This window comes from Carassius gibelio, chromosome A19, assembly GCF_023724105.1.
Source record: "Carassius gibelio isolate Cgi1373 ecotype wild population from Czech Republic chromosome A19, carGib1.2-hapl.c, whole genome shotgun sequence".
Lineage (NCBI taxonomy): Eukaryota > Metazoa > Chordata > Actinopteri > Cypriniformes > Cyprinidae > Carassius > Carassius gibelio.
Genome location: NC_068389.1, coordinates 24,112,936 through 24,137,941, shown reverse-complemented (window position 1 = coordinate 24,137,941; position 25,006 = coordinate 24,112,936). Strand labels below are relative to the sequence as shown.

Sequence of the window (25,006 nt, the reverse complement as noted above, 5' to 3'; positions counted from 1 at the left end):
ATTACCTGATTTAATCTGCAATTAAAATGAATTCACAATGAAAATTTTTGCCTGTGAGCTATTAGCCCTATTTTGCCCGTGCCTTTCTTATAAGCCTACATGTATTTTCCTACAGCCGCACACATTTTGTGCGTTTATATCAGATAATGGTTATCTTCCCCGATTTTTGTAATGAGATAGTAATGTTTTCAAGAAGCTGGGTAGATCCTTTTGAAAACTAATAAAACTTGCCAAGACAAGATTCATTTTTAATATTGCTTATACTTTGAGCTTTTTAAATTGTAATTATTAAAATTTGTATCCCACACCTCAAATCATGTGCTGTTGAGAAGAGCGGTGTGCTACCCTTCTAAGAGACCTAAGGGATACACACACACACACACACACACACACACACACACAGACACAGACACACACACACACACAAAACAATCCTGTAGAATTGCATTGAGAGACATTTTTTCATGGGTGAACATGATTCAGACTCACTCATGCAAAAATTTAGCACACATTTTTTACTTTATTGTTGAAGTTGAAAACATTTCTTAAATAAGCCTTTTTTCCCATTTCTTCGTGTCAAACCTTTGTTAAATTGACAGTTCATGCATTTATTGTCTTTTCATCAAATGTTCTCCATGGCAGACACACATGGCATGGAGATTTTAGCATTTCTATATTCGTGCATAGTGAGAAAAGGCCATTGTGTGTTCTAATGTGTGTGTGTTTGTGTGTTGGGGTGTGTTTAAGAGCTTTAGAGCTTCCCGTAAATCCTCACACAGCTTGATGTTGTGTTTAATGTCCAGATTAAGTCCCACGCTGTCATTTACAAACCTTAATATCATCAGATTACACCATTAAAGAACAGCCAAACAAAAGCCTCTGTAAATAACAGGCATCTAATAAAAGCAACTCCACAAATAGCCATCAGCAGCAGAACATACTGCGCTCTTAAATTCCAGTGACAGTCATCTGATCTCACCATCATCCAGTCTGTCTGGAACAACATGAAGAATCAGAACAAACTGAGGCAGATGAAATCCTGAAGAACTGTGGCAATGTCTCCAAGACACTTCAAGAAACCTACCTGCAAAGCTACCTGAAAAACAATGTGCAAGTGCTTTTTAATGCCTTTTTTAATGCATAATGTGGTCACACCAAATGTTGATTTAATTTACCTTACAGCATTTTTACACAAGTGCCTTTTACACAAAAGCTTTTTGGAGACATTGCCACAGTTCTTTTGGATTTCGTCTGTCTCTGTTTGTTCTGTTTCTTCATGTTATTCCAGACAGACTGATGATGGTGAGATCAGATCTCTGTCGAGCACTGGCTGCTGCCAGACAAAAATATCACTGGATTATTACATTTAATGTCAAAAATTGTGTTTGGAAATGTAACCTGATATTTCCTACTGACACACTACAGCAAAACATAGAAATAACAGACTTAAAAAAATGTAGGTGAAAATACGAGTGGCCTAAGACTTTTGCACAGTACTATATATATATATATATATATATATATATATATATATATATATATATATATATATATATATATATATATATATATATAATATATATATAAGAGCTTCTTACGAAGTATATGGATATATGACATATGTTAATGATCTTGCCAGCATCAGAGATTCAGGTGTTTGAACTGAATGTATGTGAGATGAATATGCCATATTGCATTTTCAAATCATAGCTTGTTCCCATCGGAAAGAAAAAACACAAATGAGACATTTCTCAGATGTTTCATCTGGAGATCAATGAGATTATATAGATAGCAAATGAAAATTTGTTAAAGTTCTTTCTTAGTTGTTTCTACTGAACAATACACCACTTAAGATATCTTTAAAAGACAGCTGAGATCTCTTCTGAAACTCTAAAGGGATACTGTTTTGGGCACCAATGACTTTAATAGTATGGGCAAGATATACTAGTGAAGTCAATGGGACTCTAAACTGTTTGGTTACCAAAGTTCTTAAAAATATGTTCAGATGAAGAGAAAAAAAGGAAAGTCATACAGGTTTGGAAAGACATGAGGGGGAGTAAATGATGTAAAACAGGATTGTAGTATGTATGAGATGTACCTGCTTAGCTCTTTCTGCTAATTCTGGGATTTGAATTTTGCCGTCAGATTTAGTCAAGCCTTTCTGTTTTGAATAAAAAGAAGCCGGGAAAGTTTGAGAACGTGTCACCTGAGCGCTGCGATTGTGTCTGTGGCTTTCTCAAAGATCTTCATGGGTGGCGGGGTTTGATCTTCCGGGTTCAGCGGAGAGATTGCTAACAAGCCTGGACAGCAGGCGCAGGTGAAGAGTTTTAACAAGAACAGCAGAGAAAGCATCTCATATCCTCAGCCTATACACTTCCTCTTTCTTTTGTTATTCTTTGGTCTCTCTGGGACCATTCTTCTTCCTTTCCATCTCCTTCTTCTCTCATGTGTTTCTTTGATCCTTGCCACCTGTATCCATCTGAATGTGACATAAAACAGTGTGTGTTTTAGATCCCGAGTCTCTTGTGATTCAGTAAAGTGTCTTTCACAGATACAGTTCTGTCAAGATGAACATTGTGGTTTTGACCCCTCGGAGGCTAGGGCTGGAAATGTAGCATGTGAATTTAACTTTATTAATTATATATAAAAATGTCATTGTCATGTTTAATTTGTAAATGCAGTTAATTGTGAATAACTGACCTCTATATCATGCAATTCATTTGAAAATGTGAATAAATTAAGAGTAATTTAATATTTAAAAAATTTCTTTATAAATAAAACTATATTGAATACAATATATATATATATATATATATATATATATATATGTGTGTGTGTGTGTGTGTGTGTGTGTGTGTGTGTGTGTGTGTGTGTGTGAGTGTGTGCAGTTTAACTACTTATAATTAGCGGACTATAAAATGAAATTCAATAAAGTGCCATCCATTATATAAAAATGTATGTGATGTCTCTTTCTCATTTAAAGTTCAAATTACTAATTCATAGTTTGAACAAAAAAGCAAGTACAGTGTCTTAGTGAAATATTTGATCATTAAAGCATGCATGACCAGAAAAAAAGAGGATCATGGGTAATGGAAATGAAAGCAGTGCTGTTTAATTGGTTGATGTGGGCAAGAAAAGCACTGTATTTAATATACCAGTGTGTGGCTTTGATAAATGTTTAACTGCTTTTACAGAAGAAATACTTATGTAATTTTGCATAACTTAAGTATTAGGGAATGGTAATTAGAAGACAGAACTATGAAGTGTCAGTAAAACTCTTTTTTCTTTTTCTCTTTATTAGTTTAATTTTGTGGGTAAACTCCTGGGTCCTCGAGGGAACTCATTAAAGAGACTACAAGAGGACACACTGACCAAGATGTCCATCCTCGGAAAGGGATCCATGAGAGACAAAGAAAAGGTATTCTTTCTTTCCTTATTATCAGTGTTTTATTCTCCTGGCCATTGATCAGAGTATAGAAGGCAGGGACTGGCATTTTTTTCCCGTTTTTCACCAAATAGTCGTATTGTTTCTGCTGTCATGGGTGAGAAGTGTTGAACGATCTTGAGTGAGCATGTTGCATTTCTGCATGCTGCGCCACTGATTGAATCGATTGATGGCTGCTGATGGGCCACTACCCCCCCCAACTCACCTGGAAAGAGGGATACGATGTCATAAAGAAAAGCCAACCTCAGCATCCTGTCAGAGAGGGAGGGAGAGAAGTAACAGAGGAGACAAAGGGACAAAGAGATAGAGTCTGAAAGGGTTTTGGGGTTTACTGGCAAACAGCAGATTACTTCCTCCAGCGTCTAACTGAATTGATTTTGTCTGTTGAGGTAATTCAGAGACGCTCTTCTAGTTAAATAGGATGTTTTTCATACAATAAGGGTATGCTTACACAACAACTGTTGTACTAAGAACTGATGTTTTTCTTTTTCATTTTTGAAAGGTTTAATTTACAGAAAACAACATCAGAATGATCCCCATTCACATGCTGCATTATTTATGCCATGCCAGTAGTTGGTGACGTCGTACACATACCTATAAACTGAACTTGTAATACACATGTGCATGACTTCACTGTTTTCACAAATTAGTGTTTTTACAGTTTACATGGAGATGACAGTATTGCTTTCAAAAACTTTTCAGAAGTTTGCGTTTTCAGGCCCCCAGAACGCCATCGTCATGTAAATGTCTAGCCAACGAATAGACAGTTTTTAGCTGAAAACAGTGTAGTGTAAATGCCCCCATAGTTTTTTTTTTTTCTCTCTGAACTCCACTTAAAGGGATAGTCCACACCAAATTTTGTCATTAATCACTTACCTCCAATGTGGTACCAAGCCCGTTAAAGCTTTGTTCATCTTCGGAACATAATTTAAGATATTTTGAATGAAAACAGAGAGGCTTGTGATTGTCCCATTAACTGGCAAGTAAATTAGACTTTCAAGGTCCAGAAAAGTAAGAAAGACATCATCAGAATAGTCCATCTGCTATCCGTGATTTAATTGTAATATAAGCGACGAGCATACTTTTCCTCAGAATTCTACAAAATGGCGCTACGGTGATGTGGAGAGATACATAGTTGACGAATTGTTGAATAAAGTACTTATTTTTGTTTTCTTCACGTACTAAAAGTATTCTCGTCGCTTCATAGCGTACGGTTGAACCACTGATGGCAGATGGACTATTATGACAATATCTTTCATACTTTTCCGGACCTTGACAATGTAATTTACTTGGCAGTCTATGGGACAGTCACAAGCCTCCCGATTTTCATCCGAAATATCTTAAATTGTGTTCCGAAGATTTTACGGTTTTGGGTTTCAGTTCAGGTCTGGTACAGTTGTAAAATGGATACACTTTAGGGTGTAAACTGTATTTGGAATCTAAATTAAATTTTATATTTTGTTATTATTTGCTTTCAGTACCAGAAACTGTCTGCAGATAGTGACATCATTCATTTTTTTTATGTTTTTTTTTTTTTTTTAAAGTGTCTTTTCTACAAACAGGGCTACATTTATTTGATCAATGATAAAGCAAAACTAAATTTTCAGCATCATTAATCCAGTCTTCATGTGATCCTTCAAAAATCATTATAATATGCTGATTTGAAACATTTCTTATTATTATAAATGTTAAAAACAGTTGTTCTGCTTAATATTTTTGTGGAAAATATGATGCATTTTGTTCAAGATTCATTGATAAATACAAAGTTTAGAAATAGAAAATAGAAATCTTAAAAAAAAACTCACCTTACTCTTACAGGTTGTTTTTTGTTACTGTACCTTTAAACGGAATAGTTAAGTAAGGAGTCAATTATTCAGCTTATGCTATGGTTTGCATAGAAATTGTTCACATGTGTAATTTTGTGGCAAAACATGAAAATAATCAGTCATTTTTATTGTATTGTTTATTATTTATTTGCTTGGTCAGTGTTGTTGTTGGTTTTGGTTCTTTTGCTGTCGTAAGGTGTCTGTGCTACTACTTTATCTGTGCTTTTCCATTAAAATAATTGCACACCTTAGAATGCTCCTCAACCAGACAGATTCAGATGTTCAGAACAGCCTCACAGTATAATTATCTATAATTGGCTTACTTCATGTTAAGTTTTTCTTAAAAGAGTCTGGAAAATCCATATGTATCCTTTAAGTTACTGAATTTTTTTTCTCTCAGATTGTGTGCATGTAGCTCTGGTTTCTGACCACTTCTGGACAGCTGGTGATTTTGACTGTGTGCATGTATAATTGTACCACAATTACCTTTACCCTTCACACGAGGACTCTTCTGCCTTCAGTCAGCTGTTCCAGAGCTCAGGGTGTTCTGGAAGGATTTGTCTACTAATTGGGCATGTTGTTATTGACTTCTGTACTCCTCTGGTACTGTCAGATTTTGGTGAACAAGCTCTCTGTAGAGAAAAGCAGTTGAGGGAAAATTGTGCACCGCAAATTGCAGGGTTTGGACCTGGAACACTTACCTGAAAGGTTTTAAGCCATTTGGAGATTCCCACAGCGGAGAGGAGAGATTTACGTAAAGCTCTTAATTCTCTTTGATGTTCTAGAATTCACAGAAACGAATTTCACAGAATTTTCCAAACGATGTTGATAGTAAACATACACACCCCAAACCCCAGCTTGTATTTTGGAAGCAGTTTAGAAAACTTACAGTAAATATGTGTTCTTCAGTAAATGTGGAAAACGCTCTTGCAAACAAGGCATGGAAGCTTGTTTCTGAAAAAAAAGGACTTTTTATCTCATAATTCAGAATTGTATTTTATTTTTGTCCAAATTCTGAGCTTCCGTCACATTTATTTGTTTTTTATTTTATCATTTTATTTTGTCCAGAATCCTCTGTTTAACTCTTACAATTGTTTTATTATATATATATATATATATATATATATATATATATATATATATATATATATATATATATATATATATATATATATATATATATATATATATATATATGCCATTGAAGTTTTTGCAATTTTAATCTCAATCATTTTGAATCTTAACAATAATTTAGATTTTACATCTCGCAATTCTGTATATGTGTGTGTATATATATATATATATATATATATATATATATATATATATATATATATATATATATATATGTGTGTGTGTGTGTGTGTGTGTGTGTGTGTGTGTGTGTATGTGTGTGTGTATATATATAATTTAAGATTTAATAATCAAAACAACTCCACCACTGAAATATTTAATATTTAAATAAATAAATAAATCGTAAATTTTTTTTTAAGAATGGAAATTGAAAAAACTAATAAAAATAGCCTTGTAAATGTCAACCTCACTAGTTGATTTTTGGACAACTAGTTGATTAGACCATAACCCATGCATGCTGCCAGTGCATGCACACCGACACACCATACCACAGCATATCTGCATTAAGCTGACCTCTTTCAGTAAACAGCAGATTTGTGGATGAAATTAGCATCTCATTTGCATAACAGTCTTTAAGAGACCTGGTTAACCACATGACATCAGTGGAAGCACAGGAGACAAGCACACGCATAACAGCACGCTTTGCTCTACAATGAAGAGCCATGTTGAATGTTTTAAAATAAAGCAGCATCATCTGTGTATCTGAATGGGTGGGCTGCTGTAATTCTTTGCCATGTTTCTGTCTCATGGTTCCTTTTAAATTGCTTTTTAGCTTCGTGCCAGCTAACAGTGCTGAATACAACCCCCAACACACGTACGCTGCCCAGTGAGAATGTGTTTGCATATTGAATTTACATTTTAATTGAATTGAATATGCATGGCATAATTATTATGTGTGGTTTATTAATTTAGCATATTTATTTATTTACATCCTCAGAGTCCTGTTTCAAAGGTGGAAAAGGGTCAACATCTTCTAATTGTAAATTATTTTCTACATTTTTAGTTAATTAAAAATATCAAATTTTATATACTTTATTTATTTATTTGACAAAAGGTATATATTTTTTTGTTCCTCTACCTAACAAATGTGTAAATCTTTCGTTTTTCAACCTCTTACATTAACAGGAAGAAGAACTGCGAAAGAGCGGAGAGACAAAGTATCATCATCTTAACGAAGATCTCCACGTGCTGATCGAGGTGTTTGCGCCGCCCGCTGAAGCGTATGCGAGAATGGGACATGCTTTGGAGGAGATCAAAAAATTCCTCATTCCGGTACGTCTGTTTGTACATCTCCTAAACACAAACTGAGCATCATCGTCTTTCATGTTATGATTGCAGCATTTATTACCCTCAGGCTAAAAATATACATTCACTTGTTTAAAAAATGTATTTGTCATGTAGAACAAAGCATTAATATGTGCTTTGTAAGTACTAATAAATAGCCAATATGCTAGTAATAAGGATGCAAATAAGCAACTAGTTAACATATGTTACATTATATATTACATATATTAAAAATGACAAAAACACAACAATACTTGCTAAACGTACTTATCCTACTTACTAAAACATAAGCTAAAATTAAAATAAAAGCAGAAAATATACAAATAAAAACTCATTAAAAATAGTAATAAAAGCCGTACTAGTATCTCAATGATACTAAAATAAAGCTGCAAAGAAAGAACATGTTGAATTATTTGTCAAATCTTTGAAGTAGAATGTTTTCTTGTAAAACATGTTTAGTGTATGGTGGATAAAATCAAGTAATTATTTGTCAAATATCAGCATTTTAGTTACAAATATGTTATATTCGAGAAGTTAAGTGCTTTTCAAATGTACTCAATTCTCTGGTTCTTCTATCAAACACTACGCATATGTTCACATTTGTGCGCAGTGTTGACTTTATGTATGTAATAACTCACAGTCACATCTGTTATGCTAATGAAAGCTAGATTAAATGTTACTATTTATATACAGAATGCTTCCTCTTGGGGAAAAACACATGTTGGTGTGTGTTTGGGGTTGCAGGGGGCATACATATTTCCCCTTGAAAAACAAGTGGACCATTATTGTGTGTTACAGCTCATTAACTGTGTATGTGTGTGTGTGTGTGTGTGTGTGTGTGTTATACAGGACTATAATGATGAGATCAGACAGGCTCAGCTACAGGAGCTGACGTATCTGAACGGCGGCTCGGAGGATGCCAAAGTCCCAGCGGCCAGAGGCAAAAGCAGCACACGGAGCAGAGGAACGTCAGCGCCAGGACCACACAGGTACAACAGCGTACCATTCTACTCTGATCACATTAAGAGTGTAAACATCAAAACTGAGAAACGGCAGGAAAACGTGCTAACAAGACAAATTAACTCCTTAATTTCACCTTTTCTGTTTGTAATTTTTTTTCTGCTGTTTGATGAGGAAAGGTTTTAAACTCCACTGAGAGTTTAATGTGGTATAACTGGCAGATGTTTTACAACGTGGACTGACGCTAATGTCATTTCCTCAAACCAATCTCATCTTCAACTTAGTTGGAGAGGAAAATTCAATCAAACCGTCAAAGTAATCTTCCACTGGAGGATGAAATATAATCAACGACATATTGTTATTTAGTAAATGATAGCCAGAAACAAGACTAGATCTGTCTTTCAGTCAGGTGAACGGTGCATATTAAATGGCAAAGCTTTATTATCAGTGTTGAAAACATTTTTTGTGAAAACACAACATACAAGATTTCAAATTGAAGCAATGTAAAATAAAAACTGTAGTAAATGTTCATTTGTCTACAAAAGTAATGTAAAGCATAAATAACATATTTGGATAAAAAGGTGTGACGTCACTAATTTAGTCCATTCATGTCCAAACATTTCACTTATAGTGTACTTTTTTTTACACTACTAAAATTAACTGTTCTTTTTTTTTTATTAAGAATTATTGCTCCAATTATAATTTTTAGTTAATTATATTTATGTCATTTAAATGTGTCCTGCAGATGTAGAGGGGGTGTTCCTCCTCCTCAGGCTGCAGTCCCGCGGGGGGTGGCGCCCAGAGGAGCTCCGCCCAGCAGGGTTCCGTCCAGCAGAGTAAGGGGCGTTCCTTGTAAGAGAGCACGAGGAGCTCCGCCCCCACCTGGGTACAGACCTCCCCCTCCAGTGGTGCAGGATACCTATGGTGAATATGTAAGTAACTGTAACAAACATTGCTGTAGTGGCCTTTCTTTTTAGGGACTATGGCAAAGAATATTTATAGTATAGGAAGGACTTAGAAATAACAAAGCTCAAATCATAGTATTCAGCCAATGGTGGCATTTAAGTATGCTTTTAAAGAAATATTGCTCACAACAACTTTTGCTTTCGATTTTCAAAAAGTTAATTCATTAAAACCTAATTGTGTACTTTACCATCACCAGTGCAGACGCACTTAGAGATTCAACCACAGTTTTGGCAGAGTTATTTTAGTATTATTGAAATAATTTATATCATTTAATGATATTTGTAATTATCTTTTATTTTAATATTTTAAGTTTTTTTATTTTGATATGTTGTTTCATTTATTTATCTGTTTAAATTTTTAACATTTCTATTTACCTTTTTTATTTCAGTTTAGTTTTAGTAATTACTAATTAGAAATGTTGACTTGGCAACTAACTGAGAATAAGTAAGTTTTTCATCTAATATTTGTTTAGTTTCTATTTCAGTTTTACTTTTAATTAACGTTTTTTTATTTAAAAAAAGAAAAGAAAAAGAAAATAATATATATGTATATGTATATTTTTCGTAAAAAAAAATGTCAATGTCTTTTGAACCTTTTTTATTTGGTTCCTGCATTATTTTAGTATTTTCTGACCCTAAACTGTTCTCTGTAAATATCTTTGACTTTAATAAAATCTCTAATATTATGAATCTTAAAAGTCATTTCTGTGCCGTTTTAAAGTTTAAAGTTTGGCGCAACTAAGGGTGCAGAAGTAACACAACTTGTATTGAATAAGCTAGACACTTACTCTGTTTGAGCTTTTACAGTGATTTTAGTACCTGTCTTGACGGAAAGAGTGATCTATGATATATGTCTATAATAGCCAGTGTTTTACTGTTGACATTTCTCATATCGATAAATTATATTAAACAAACTCAATAGCTCGCCAAGGCTCTCACAGAAATGAATGTTTTCTGACGCTGATCTCATTTGTCAGTTGTTAGGGAACAGTGGATGGTGCGGCCGTCTATCGGAGACATCCTAAAACATTTCATCTGCTTGATTGACTTGTTTTTGTTTGCGATTGTGTGGAAAAATGGTCTTATTTGCTTGCCTGCTTCCGACACTGTTCTAGATTTCCTCTGCTTTGAGTTTTAATTTATCAGACTTGCAAATCAACTACTTCAAATACATTGAGCTTATCTGAATGTTCGCCAAGCCCGCTCGATGTTGTGCATCTCTGAGGTCTTTTGGCTCGCTTGTGGCATGTTTAACAGATGGCAGACCCAGAGAGGTGGGTGGAGTTGGCACACTGCCCCACAGTGCCCATATCTAACCACATCTGACAGGTTTATTTAGGGGCTGCCATTCGAATGCGCTGGGGTCAGAGGAAACGACTCAGTCGCCAGCTGTTCTTTGTCGTTTCCACGGCCTGGAAACACCCATCTGTGCAGGAGCCTGAAACACTGGGAATGATTCGAACATCTGTGGGAAGATAAATCTGAATCCATCACTGCGAATAAGTGTTAAGATGTTCCTCATTAATAGAAAGATCTTCTGACTGTCCCGAGAGTCCGAAAACGTATTTCACTAGGAATAGTGAAAATGGATAAATGAAAATGCTGTCATTATTTACTCACCCTCATGTCTTAAAAATAAAGGTTCTTTGTTGGTGTTGATGGTTCCATAAAGAATCTTTAACATTCTGATGCACAAAAGGTTCTTTATAATGGAAAAAGGTTCTTTAGATTATATAAAATTTTCTTTAAACTGAGAGAAAAAACTAATTATTTTAAGAACGGTTCATTGAACAGATTGATCCCTGAAACAGATGGGCTACAGCAGCAGAAGACCACACCGGGTGCTAGTCAAGTCAGCTAGGAAAAGGAAACAGAGGCTACAATTTGCACTGGTTCACCAAAACTGGACATTAGAAGATTAGAAAAATGTTGTCTGGTCTGATGAGTCTCGATTTCTGCTGCGACATTCAGATGGTAGGGTCAGAATTTGGTGCAAAGAACATGAAAGCCTGGATCCATCCTGCCTTGTCTCAATGGTTCAGCCTGCTGCTGGTGGTGTGATGGTATGGGAGATATTTTCTTGGCACACTTTGGGCCCCTTAGTACCAATTGAGCATTGTTTAAGTGCCACAGCCTACCCGAGAATTGTTGCTGACCATGTCCACCCCTTTATGAATTTAGTGTACCCATCTTCTGATGGCTACTTCCAGAAGGATAATGCACCATGTCACACAGCTCAAATCATCTCAGACTGGTTTCTTGAACATGAAAATGAGTTCACTGTAGTAAAATGGTCTCCACAGTCACCTGATCTCAATCCAATAGAGCACTCTCACCATGCAGATTTAAAGAGCTGAACCAGTCGCATCTGCTCTCAGTGTCTGGATTTATAAGAATCAACTAATCCCATTTGTTTCCCCCAACACTCGAGCAAGAAAAGATATCAAACCAATACATGATTAATATATCTGACCTAAACGTGGCCACATAACTTCATCTCAGGGAATCAACTGAGGTCAGAGTGAACACATGTCTTATGTGATTTGAAAACATCTTGATCAGATTACCAAAAATCAATAAGCCAAAATACATTTTAAAGATACCAAATCTGATTTCAAGCGTGTTTAGGGGCATAGAGGGTGGATCTGCTTGCTCTAGTGTAAGTCATTAATATGAAGTAATTGCATCGGTCATTTGTCTCTCTCAAGGGCTGGCCTGATACCTGACTCACTCTCTGCGGAGGGTTGCAATAATAGCATTATCCCAGTCTGTATCTTAGAACATCGGTTTCCACAATCAAAACCGCTTGTCACTTTGGTTTAGCCTCATAATTACAGAGCCTGTTGCGGATTCTGTATCTCTCCTTTGGTCGAGTGCTGAAATGACTTCCATTGTCACCAGTGTTGTGTTACGAATGCCGCATCCAGTGTGATGTTTCTCCGACCAACACAAATCACGGGTTTTTCTTCTCAATAGGGCTGTGCAGCGAGACATATGGGTTTGCCTTTAGGCTCTTCCACTGAAGCGTTTCATTCTGTCCACATCGCTTTTTATCATGCTGAAGCACTTTAGCAACATGCAGACCCATGTGAGAGTTGTTACGGAGTAAGTGCCGACAATTCAAAACATATTTCTGAGCCTTGGGTCTTCAACTTTAAATGTATATGCATATACACTATGTGTGTGTGTGTGTATATACTGTATATATACATATATATATATATATATATATATATATATATATATATATATATATATATGCACATTGCATGGTTATATCAATAATATTGTCATGCATCTGCTTTTCAATAAGCAAAACTATTAAGGATAAAAAAATCTGATTACAAATGTATATTATATAATATATACTAAACATGTATGCACATTTCATGGCTGTATCAATATTTTATCATACATATGCTTGTTTATAATCAGAATTATTAAGGATTAAAACAAATCTGATTAATAATGTTTGCGAATTGATCTAAATTATTTGGTAAAAAATATATAATATCTAAGGAGGAGTATTTGCACAATCCATGGCTGTATCAATAATGCTTATGCTTTTCAATAAGTATAATTATTTTCAAAAAAATCTGATTAAAAATGTTTGTGGATTTTTTATAAAAAAAATATAAGATGTAAGAATATTGAATTGAATTTTATTGTCATTTATTGTCATTATATTTTTCTGCATATAACGTAATTAGGAGCATTGCTCCTGACTGGTGTTAGAAAAAATATATATATATAACCACAGACAATGAATAAGACTATAAGACTGTACAGTAACATATAACAAGTAAATACAACAAGTGACTGGATGGGATGTGTCCATGATGATGTTTTTGGACCTTGAGAGATAATGGGAGCGAGCAGGTCTATCCAGGGAGGGTAGGGAGCAGCCAGTGATTATTCTTTGGAGAGCTTTCTTGTCTGTTCCAGTGCAACTGGAGTACCACACTGAAATACAGTACACTAACACACTCTCTATGGTAGAGCGCTAAAAGGTTACCAGCAGCTTACGCTCTAGGTTGTTCTTCCTGAGCACTCTGAGGAAGTGCAGCCATTGCTGTGACTTTTTGATTGTTTCTGAGGTGTTAGCAGACCAAGACATGTCGTTGGATATGTGTGCTCCCAAGGATTTAAAGGTGTGGACCCTTTCAACACAGTCCCCCTTTATGTAGAGTGGGGCTGCTTCAGTATGGCGCCTGCTGAAGTCCAGAATGAGCACTTTTGTCTTAGAGGTGTTCAATGATAATTTGTTTTCAGAGCACCACTCCTCTAGTTTCTGGACTTCATCTCTGTAGGCTGATTCATCATCTCCTGAGATGAGTCCAATCACTGTGGTATCATCTGCAAATCTGATGATGGTGTTGGTGGGATGAGTGGGAGTACAGTCATATATGTACAAGGAGAAGAGTAGAGGGCCAGTGCTGAGCGTGATGGTGGAGGATAGGTTGGGGCCGAGCTTAACAAAAGCACTCTCTCTCTCTCTCTCTCTCTCTCTCTCTCTCTCTCTCTCTCTCTCAAAGCACTTCTTGATTACTGGTGTTAGTGCAACCAGTCTGCAATCATTTAAGCTGCTGGTGACTGCTTTTTTTAGGAGCAGGGATGATGGTGGCTGATTTTAGCGGGGTGGTATGATGGCTGATGTGAGTTAAAGGTTGAAGATCTTTGTAAAGACTCCAGAAATCTGGTTGGCATGGGCTTCGAGTACTTTGCCAGATATTCTATCCGGACCAGCAACCTTCCTTGTGTTTACAGTATTGAGTACTCGTCTCACTTCATATTCCTGTAGGGTGAGATGGCAGGTGCCAGATGTTGGTGAAGTTGCTGAAGTTGTTGTGGGTTGCTTAACCTCAAAGCGGGCAAAGAAATGGTTCAGTTTATCAGCCAGTGAAGCATCAGTGTTAACAGTGCTGGAGCTATTGTTCTTATAATTGGGAATGCTCTGAATTCCCTGCCACACTCTTTTTGGATTTTTGTCTGTTGTCCCCAATTTTCTTTTTATAAACTTGTTTGGCGAGTAAGATGCCTCTCTTTAAGTTGAATCTAGCAGTGCTGTAACGAAGCTTTGTCGCCAGACCTGAAGGCGGAGTCACATTCTGCACCTCACATGTCATCCAGGGTTTCTGATTGGGAAACACCCAAATCTTTTTGTTGACAGTGACATTTTCCAAGCAGTTTTTAATGTTGAACAAAACAGAATCTGTGTATTGTTCCAGGCCCTGGTGTTCAAATACTTTGCAAAAGGCGAACCAAAATGAGAGAGCTTCCTCAGGCTAAGTTTTTATGATCTTTGTGACCAGCTTTTTTTTCCTCCTCAGTCAGTCCCTCCAGAAAAACGTGGATTATTTTTGTGATTGTTGCGGGCAAAAAGCCCCTCCTCTGCTCTTAGCCGAGTCTTTGTTCCTGTCCTGCTGGTGGATTGTGCATCCTGTTAGGTGAACCGCAGCATCTGGAATTCGACCAAATTGAAGAATATATTTGAAAACCTCCCTGAAATGGACACATTAAATTATACAAACACATGCAGTATGTAATTTGTGAGCTCAGAATACAGTCACAAATACACACAGGTGATTTTGTATCTGTAATTGAATGTGCAAATAAATTCCGAAACGTCTGCTTTGAAATTATACAAATGCTATAATGCATTTTACTATACCTTTGAGATGTGCAAACTGCTCGCATTTATTTGTGCATTTGCATCTACATATTGCATAATTTGATTGATATGTTGCATAATTTGATGTGATTGGAGCATGTGCACTAACCTTTAGTCCCTGCCACTGAAACTTGCATTATGTTCATATCAACTATTATATTTAATGAGAGAAACATTTCTTATCATATAACAAGCGAGAGACAGAGCATGAAATTCCATTAAACTAATAATGTTGTGCACATTTCCGCCTCCTAGTTTCAGTCTGACTACCCTAATACCCATAAATCAGTTCTGTTCATGCAAATTTGGCCCGAGTCCCATGATAGCTCAGTGTTTATGACTTCCATCCTGTCTCAGTTTGATCTCCATGACAGAAGCCACACGTTAATTGCAGTGCCACTAGTGTGATGTTGTTTAGTTCTGTGTGACCAGCACAAGTCTTGGGCATCTGTCTACTTCATGAGCTGCTCGGGACCACCATCTATCCATCTATAAAAGATAAACCCCATAAGTGTTTAAGGTTATTTATTAGTATATATATTTATATTTATGATTTTAATACAGCTGTTAATGTATGTTGATTTTAGGTTTGGAGGGCAAGTGGTTTTTAGGATGGATAATATGGCAGAATTTTGATTAAATAAACAGATAATTTATTTAAATGGTATATATTTTTTTCTATAATAAAGCACTCAGGCAGTACCTTTTATTAATATTGTTAATTTGCTCACGTAGGAGTTGTTCTTTTAAATCCAGCTCATGCCACTTTCCTGATCCATTCTCTTTTTTTCTTCTCCTAATGATTTTTCTATCTTCCCTCTGTCAAAGATATGGATAAAAATAGCAATAAGGCAAAAAAATATCCCAGTGTTGTAGTGTTGTAAATAGCATCTTCATATTTGTTAGGTGTTTCAGTATTCTGAGAGAATGACGCCTCAGGAGCATCTTGACAGTCCTGAAGCTCTCATTTTGAGATGCGAAAATAAGAAGTCTTCCAGAGAACCCAGCGACTGGAGCAGAAATGAGCAAATGGGATGTAGTCAGTCAGACAAGTGCGTGTGTGTGTGTGTGTGTATGTCAGATGTTCTTCAGGTAATGTTGTATGTTTGCATTGCAAAAAACACTCAAAACAAAAAATAAAGTCTATAGCACGTCCCCATTTAGATGACTTGTTAAAGTGTGTGTGTGTGTGTGTGTGTGTGTGAGGTCTCATGGCATCTAAGGCCAGGTCTTATCTGCTAACACCCTGTCTTTCAGTCGATTGTGTCCATTGTACCAGAACACTCACCTAAGGAGCTGTCTGTGTCTCATGTGAGTCAGTGTTCTCATTATGTCTGATGTAACGTGTGTGTTCTGGTGACCCTCAAACACTGATGTGAAGCTCTGACAATAGTGAGAGATCAAAGACTTCCCTCGCCCAAGACGGTGAGTTCAGAGCGACACCTGACATTTGTCTATTCAGGAACACACAGATTTTGCCTGCTTCTGCCTGGAGGACGCTGTGGAAGCAAATCACCTCTTGATCTGCATGGTTGCTAGGGTGTACTGGGTGGTTGCTAGGTCATAGGTCAGTATTAATGTTAATTAAATATAATAATAGATAAAGAATTTTGTCACGTAGTGTTGCAGAAGGACAAAGTACACGATAGAGTATCAAAGAGTCTTTACTCATAAAGGGCAGACAACAGTATAGAACGTAGAAATTAACACTGTAAACCGATACAAGACGGGACAAAAGAACACAGAAATGTGTAAATATATATAATATATAAATGATATAATATATACAGAGAGATAATATGGATATTTTCTTTTTTAAGATAATTATAGCGAATACTGTATGTGTATATATATATATATATATATATATATATATATATATATATACAGTATGCGCTATAATTATCTTTATCATTGATTATTTGTTTATTTTAAAAATAATAATAATGATAATAATATAGTGACTTGAATTATAGTGATTGAATTTTTTTTTGTAAATAAATGTATCATTTATTCATTTATTTATGTACTTTTTTGTTATTACTATATTTGTTATTTTTACTTGCATTTATTGCTTAATAGTAATATAAGAAAAAAAAAACATATATTGTGAATGCATTATTTGGGGTTAGTCTGTTGTCATTATAAGTATCTTTTAAATAAGAAAAATAGTCTGTACCCTCATTGAGCTACTTGTGTGTATCTGTGTGTGTTTGTGCTAAAGAGAGAAGCTAGAAATGATTCAGTTTGTTCGGGTCTCTCTGTGTCTCCAATGTGGCCTTGTGTTTCTGGCACTGGGACGGAGGAGGCAAATGTAATGTGATTACATGGCTTTACTGGGCTCTAATAGAGCTCTCTCCAGCACACTGTTTACCTGAGCTCTGTCCAACAGTGCTTTGATAGACTTACCTCTGAGACCCCAGCTGGCAGCGCCAACAAAGATCCGGACTCTCACAGGCCACGCACCGCAGCCGCAATATCAATCCCATACTCTGAATTAGAGCGCACAGGTGAGACTGAAAACAGGTCAAGCGCTGCTGTTACAGAAACCTTTGAAACCCCTTCTGCTGATGTAACAATGAGGAAAAAATGATATGAACAAACTCAGGAGCTTCATTTCTTGTGGGGAAACTTTGCTTGGACGGACAGGTGTGGTTGTTGTGATGTCACAGATAAGCTCGTGAATATTAAGTAATTACTGAATAAAATGTTTTGATAAATTAGTAATGTGACAATGTGATGTATTGATCTGGAGATCAGGTGTGTAGGAGATAATTTATTTGATAAAAATACAGTAAAAAATAATATTATGAAATATAATTATTATATATATTAAAATGTAATTTATTTAAGTTATTATATTTTGAATGCACCTATGTTGCTGTTGCTATGTAGCCTGGCAACTTATTTGAATATATGTGGAATTATTAGCAAAAATCATACCATGTGTCATATACTCGTGGGGACAGTACGCCTGGAAATAATATGTGACGTCTTCGAATGCGTTCATTATTTGTAGTGCACCTGCTAGCCAATAATAGCAATAAGCTTTGTGGTTTTGGAACTTTTAATATAAAAACAAAGTCTCAGCTTTTAAATTCTATCAGTTTTATAGTGAAATACAAACAATATGTCTTACAATAATGTGTTTTTCACACTCTTTAATGTGGCATGACAGTTTGCTGTATTCAACTCAATTTTAAGCAGCATGTGAATCAGTCAACTAACAGATGATATTTGTTTCATTAAATTATTCTGGTTTATTTATGACTTCTGACGTTCCTTCACATTTATATCATGCTATAAAACTGATAGAATTTGAAAGCTGATCTGTGTTGTATTAAAGGCAACGAAGCCCAAAGTTTACTGTGATGACTGGATGGCTGCGCGCTATAAATAATGATTGGATTTTAAGATCTGAAATATTATTTCCAAACATTTATTATACTGTGAATAAAACAGCTTGTGACTAGTCACTTAACCTTATTTACCTAAGAAAACACAACAATTTAACTTAAGTTAGAGGTCTTTCACATTGCAGACTGAACTGCGCTCTCTATGAATACTCAAGGATATGGATGTGCAGCAATTAAAGTCACTTGCAGTTGCTATGTAACTAAATTCATTTAAAAATGACTATCCCTGTGCAGCTATGATCAGCTGTTCATTCATCTTGGCTGAGCTTTCACTGTTGTTACAGGAAAGGATGAAGCTGATTGGTTGGTTCTTGTCACATGACCCATGGTGCGCTTGCGGCTCTCTGAAAAGTTGAAATGTTTTTATCTCGATGCAGCGTGGACGTGTCTGGAAAGAAAGATAACATCACACAGCGTGCACGTCGCGACTGTGTCGCTTCCATTATGAGCGTGCCTGCCGCGAGTCTACATGTGAAATAACGAGCTTGAGCGCAATATGTGACCGGCCCCTTAGAGCCCATTTCAACCTTTAGAACATATTATTGCTGTTTTTAATTATGAATTATGTGAAGAATGAAAGGTTGGATTATTTTTTGTGGAATAGGTGTTTGAATTTATACATTAACGTTATTCACGCGGTATACTGCTTGCTACAACATTATCCTTAATATATAATGACTTTATTCTCAAAATATTATGACTTTAATCCCATAAACTTTAATCTCATAATCTTACAATTTTTACTATTATTATTTTTTTTTTTTCAGTTTACATGGCACTAAAACACTGTCATAGTCTAATACATTATTTCTGAATTAAAGTGTACACTTTTTTCCAATTTTTAAGTTTAAGTTTTTAGTATAAGGGTGTCTAGGGTAATCCAAATTTTTTATGTTTATCATTTTCACTAGAATTGATAGTGAGTTTACTGTTTGGACTGATAGTGAATTTAATTATGAGCTTTCATGTTGCTTTTATGCTTGTTTAAAAATGTAACAAAAGACAAATCGGCTGTTCTTCACTGTGCTTGACATTGTAGGGAACCCCAAACCTGAAAGAGTCTCTGCTTCGTTTGATCCATCTGTAACAGAGATGTGAGTGTCATCAAATGAAGCTTCAGCATAGCGAGAAGTTTACCAAACAAACCCTGGTGCTCAATGCGACTGCAACAGCACAGATCCGTTTTCTCTGAGAAGTTGTTAGTACAACCAAATTTGAAAAGATTTGACATTGCCGTGCGCACAGAGATTTCATTGTCTCCCTGCTTGGCGCATGATGTACATGTCTAATTTCAGCGTCTTGGGCATACGTCGACATACTTGATCAAACCTGAGGTGATCAAAATGGCATAGCGGCTGTCAGCGGCTTTCAACTGCTTTGCAGCAACCTGGAAATAAGTTCAAGAAAGTCTCATTTTCTGTCTTACACACAACCAGTAAACCAGACTAATTTATTTGATCAGTGCATAAAGCCGTACATAACTATTCTGCCAAGGTAACAGAGTTTGGCTCTTCAGAATACCAGAGGTTTTTGCCTCATGATATATTCATAGTGCTGCAGATAGAGATCACTGTCAGCCGAGACGGCACATTGGAAATATCTTTGGTTATAAATAGCTGAGTGAGTCTAGTCCTGTTTCAGCTTGGAAGGAAGATGAGTTGCTCAACAGTGAGTGTTTTTATTTAAAGGTTCAATTGCTGCAAGCCTTTGTTTGCATTGAATTCAACTGAATTCATTTTGGATATGGAAGGAAATTCAACTGTTTGGATTCTCGTTGAATATTTGAGCTGTAACCAGTAACCAGCAGGGCTGACCTACTGGAGAGCCGATGAAGACCCTTTGAAGCATTGTGGTATGGAGCCAGAAGAATCTCAATAAAGATAAATGCACACACTACATTCACATATGCACACACAGGATCCATACATGCACACACATAATTCATAAATACACACACAGGATACACAAATGCACACAAAATTCACAAATGCACACACAAAATTTAAAAAGCACAGAAGATTCACAAATGCATACAAAATTCAGAAATGCACACAAAATTCAGAAATACACACACAATTCAGAAATGCAAACAACATTTACAAATGCACTCAAGATTCACAAATGCACAGGACAAGATTCAGAAATGTATTTCTGATGCACACACACATATATCTTGATTTACAAACTGCTTGCGGTCTGTGAACTTCACTGCATTTGTGTGTGAATTTTGAGACTCCCTTGACTTGGCTCGACACACAAATGCCTTTTTTTAAACAGGGAATGATCTGCAACCAATCAGATATCTCCCTTGTTTTAGCCAATCACAAGAATGCACCCCACGTGGGGAATTGTTTACTTATAAGCCAATCAGCGAACAACTCACTTTCCTCACGCAGCGAACGACTCACTTTCCTCAGCGAACGACTCACTTACCTCACACAGCCGGCGACTCACTTTGCGCAGCCAGCGACCCACTTTGCGCAGCGAACGACTCACTTTCCTCACGAGTCACGCAGCGAACGACTCACTTTCCTCACCCAGCGAGCGACTCACTTTCCTCACGAGTCATGCAGCGAACGACTCACTTTCCTCACCCAGCGAGCGACTCACTTTCCTCACGAGTCATGCAGCGAACGACTCACTTTCCTCACCCAGCGAGCGACTCACTTTCCTCAGCGAACGATTCACTTTCCTCAGGAGTCACGCAGCGAACGACTCACTTTCCTCACCCAGCGAACGATTCACTTTCCTCAAGCAGCGAAGTTGAGCGAACGATTCACTTTCCTCACGCAGCGATCAACTCACTTTCCTAAGCGAACGACAGCCGCAGACCCACTTTTCGCAGCCAGAGAGCCACTTTCCTCTCGCAGCGGACCACTGACTCTCTCTTCATGTAGGGACTGAATATTATAATTAAAGTGACTTCTATATTGCATCCAAAAGAATATTTAGATATATTTAAATATTCAAAAAGGTTTAAACATTTTTTTTTTTTTTTTACTTTCATTAAAATATTTCAATAAAATGAAATAATTGCCTATTGCAAATTTATGAATCCATGGTTAACTTTTTTTTCTGCAGTCACTGGGCTATATGTATTGAGACATTTTTTAATTTATATTTTGTAAAAAATAATAAAAAATAAACCTGAATTGTAATCTAAACATCTGTATTTTCATACAATTTAATACAATTGCTGTGTGAACACGTTCATGTGATTGGCTTATAAGTAAACAATCCCCCCACATGGGGTGCATTCTTGTGATTGGCTAAAAGAAGGCAGATATCTGATTGGTTGCTGATCATTCCCTGTTTAAAAAAAAATGCAGTGAAGTTCACAGACCGCAAGCAGTTTGTAAATCAAGATATATGTGTGTGTGCATCAGAAATACATTTCTGAATCTTGTCCTGTGCATTTGTGAATCTTGTTCTGTGCATTTGTGAATCTTGAGTGCATTTGTAAAGGTTGTTTGCATTTCTGAATTGTGTGTGTATTTCTGATTTTTGTGTGCATTTCTGAATTTTGTATGCATTTGTGAATCTTCTGTGCTTTTTAAATTTTGTGTGTGCATCTGTGAATTTTGTGTGCATTTGTGTATCCTGTGTGTGTATTTATGAATCATGTGTGTGCATCTATGAATCCTGTGTGTGCATATGTGACTGTAGTGTGTGCATTTATCTTTATTGAGACTCTTCTGGCTCCATATTGTGGAGCCTTGCCGCAGAAAGCAACACAAATCAGAAAATTTACACACACACACACACACACGCCATGCCATTTTCAAAGCACAATGTAAAACTGTGACATTCATCCACTGACGCTCTTTAATCAGTAGCGCTAAATCCGGAAGCACGTATACTTACATGCCGTCAACCCGTCAAAATAAAAGCCTCCTGATTTTAAGTTTGAATATGATGAAAATGCTTTTATTTTTAGACGCTTTTATCCAAAGCGACTTTAGATTGGGGAATACATAAAGTGATTCTTCTTAAAGAGGCAAACAAAGAAAGTAGTAGTAAATATTAGCATTTTATTTTTTAGTATACTATAAAATAAATGTATTTGTATTTAAAACTAGGACTGCCTTTTGTTTTTAATTATATTATCAAACACTATTATTTAGTTTATTTACTATTATTTTATATACATAAAAATAAATAAATAAATAAAAGAAGTGCAATTATAACTATTATTTTTAATAGTTATTTAATGGGTCAGACTATATGCAGCGTGAGGACCAAATCAAATCTCCAGGTTCTGAAAAAATTATGTGTAGGGGTGTATATATATATATATATATATATATATATATATATATATATATATATATATATATATATATGTATAGTACATAATGTTCGCAACGACAGAGTCATGGGTTTAATTCCCAGCAAATACAACTTTTAAGTTAAGTTGCTACATTGTATGAAAATGCACTTTGCACTCTGTTTTAAAAAAGTAAAAAGTAAATTAACATGATAATGCTACCAGCAGCAAATGTCCCATTTTGTCTGTTTCTCAGTTTTATTTTTTCAAGTAAACTTCATTATATAACTCAGTTTAAATGTCACTTTGCTTGTGGATTAAAGATGAAACAGTGCTTTGGCAGCGGCGGGGCTCTGATCGGACAGTAATGCTGCTCTAAGACTGTAGGGTGTGTGACCTGAGGGTTTTCCGTCTTTGTTTTCATAGTTGAGGAGGATTTTACCAATGTGAATTGAGGGCAGATAGATTTGGAACTGAGCTGGATATGCTGGAGCAGTCTCGAGGGGTCAGATCCTTTTTGTGGAGGATGTTTATCCTAAATTAATGGAGAACAGCAGAACTAGGTTTGAAGTTTGACTTCTGTGAGAATATTTGAGAATATTTTAGATCATTTGATTGTGTAGATGTGTTGAGTTTTGCTTGAAGACAACAATTTTACTCTGTAATGTGACATTTTATGCATCGAGATGGTGAAAAGTGCTGATGGTTAAAGGTGAGGAGCTTGATGACGTCATCTGAAAAGAAAATTGGTTTCAATGGCAGAGCAAATGTTAAATATATATATAAAATCATTTATTGTTATTTTCATTTTTTTAAATAACATGCAAAATATTAAGACCAGTAACAGGAACAGTAATCCTTTTTTTTTTTTTTTCTTTTTTTTTTTTTTAGAAATGTATAGTGTACTTTTAATTAACAAGGATGCATTAAATTGATCAAAAGTAGCTATAAAAACATTTATAATGTTTCAAATATATATATATTTTTCAAATAGATAATGTTCTTCCTTTTTATTTATTAAAGAAACCTGGAAAAAAAATGTATCATGCTTTCCAAAAAAATTATACATTTTATAATTTACATTTTTATAAAAAAAATTATATATATATTTTTTTTCAACATTGATAATAATAATAATAATTATATTTCTAAAAAGTTTTAGCTTGTTTTTCTGAACTTTGTTGACATTTCATTTCATACATGAGTCTTCATAAACATACCACTGGGCTTTATGAGGCAACAGGCCACAAAGCCACGCTTGTCATAAAGCAATCTGCAATATGTCACAATAATAGCTACATTAGATATTAACCCCCATAAAGATTCATTATCCACTCTTAAAGAGTTATTATGCAATGTTAATTACAGTGTCAAAATCATATCAGCCCTTGACTTAATGAAGCACTTTCACAACATTCCATTTAAGCCAAGAGCTTCTTTACAGTTTTCATGCACAGCTCTCTGATATTTCTGTTGTAGATATATGGAGTATTAATGTGAGCTGAGTAGATTAACCTCTGAACAGAGTTGGGGAGTGTTTGAGGTTTAGGACGACTCCGAATGCTTCATCATTAGAGCAGATCTCTAAACCTGAACTGCAGTATGTCCTGTGGAGACAGTCCACCGCTCCAGACTCTTGCCCACAGAGCTGCATTATAAATGCTTTTAACTCTTTTCACATCAAGGAAAACAGTTTTTCTTGGTCTTTTGAAATAATAATTTCATGTATTATGTAGATATACTCAAATGTTCACAGAACAAAGCTCTCTCCCCAGACCAATTTTCTGAACTGAAACTACACAGACAAGTCAAGAACTTTATTTTTTTTATTGAACAGAAATAATTATATTATATATAACATCACATTCTTTCTGTGCATTGAAAATAAACATATACATTTCTACAAACTGCACTGTTGCACCAAAAGTGACTGTCTTTCCAAGTGAGAATCATTCAGTCAAATTATTCTTTTAAAACTCTGATTTATCCAGTAACTAAACAAGTGACATGCTAAAGTCTTTATGATTGAAACTAAATC

At 35.6% G+C, this 25,006-nt stretch overlaps 1 protein-coding gene across 1 annotated transcript in view; it reads left to right on the top strand.

The window, feature by feature from the left end:
• LOC127935476 (KH domain-containing, RNA-binding, signal transduction-associated protein 3) overlaps nt 1-25,006 on the top strand; it is a 127,675-nt gene that overhangs the window by 88,477 nt on the left and 14,192 nt on the right. Inside the window, exons 3-6 of the mRNA XM_052533377.1 lie at nt 3,302-3,418; nt 7,531-7,677; nt 8,539-8,678; nt 9,395-9,581. Coding sequence (XP_052389337.1) covers nt 3,302-3,418; nt 7,531-7,677; nt 8,539-8,678; nt 9,395-9,581 — 591 coding nt within the window. The remainder of the gene's footprint in view (nt 1-3,301; nt 3,419-7,530; nt 7,678-8,538; nt 8,679-9,394; nt 9,582-25,006) is intronic.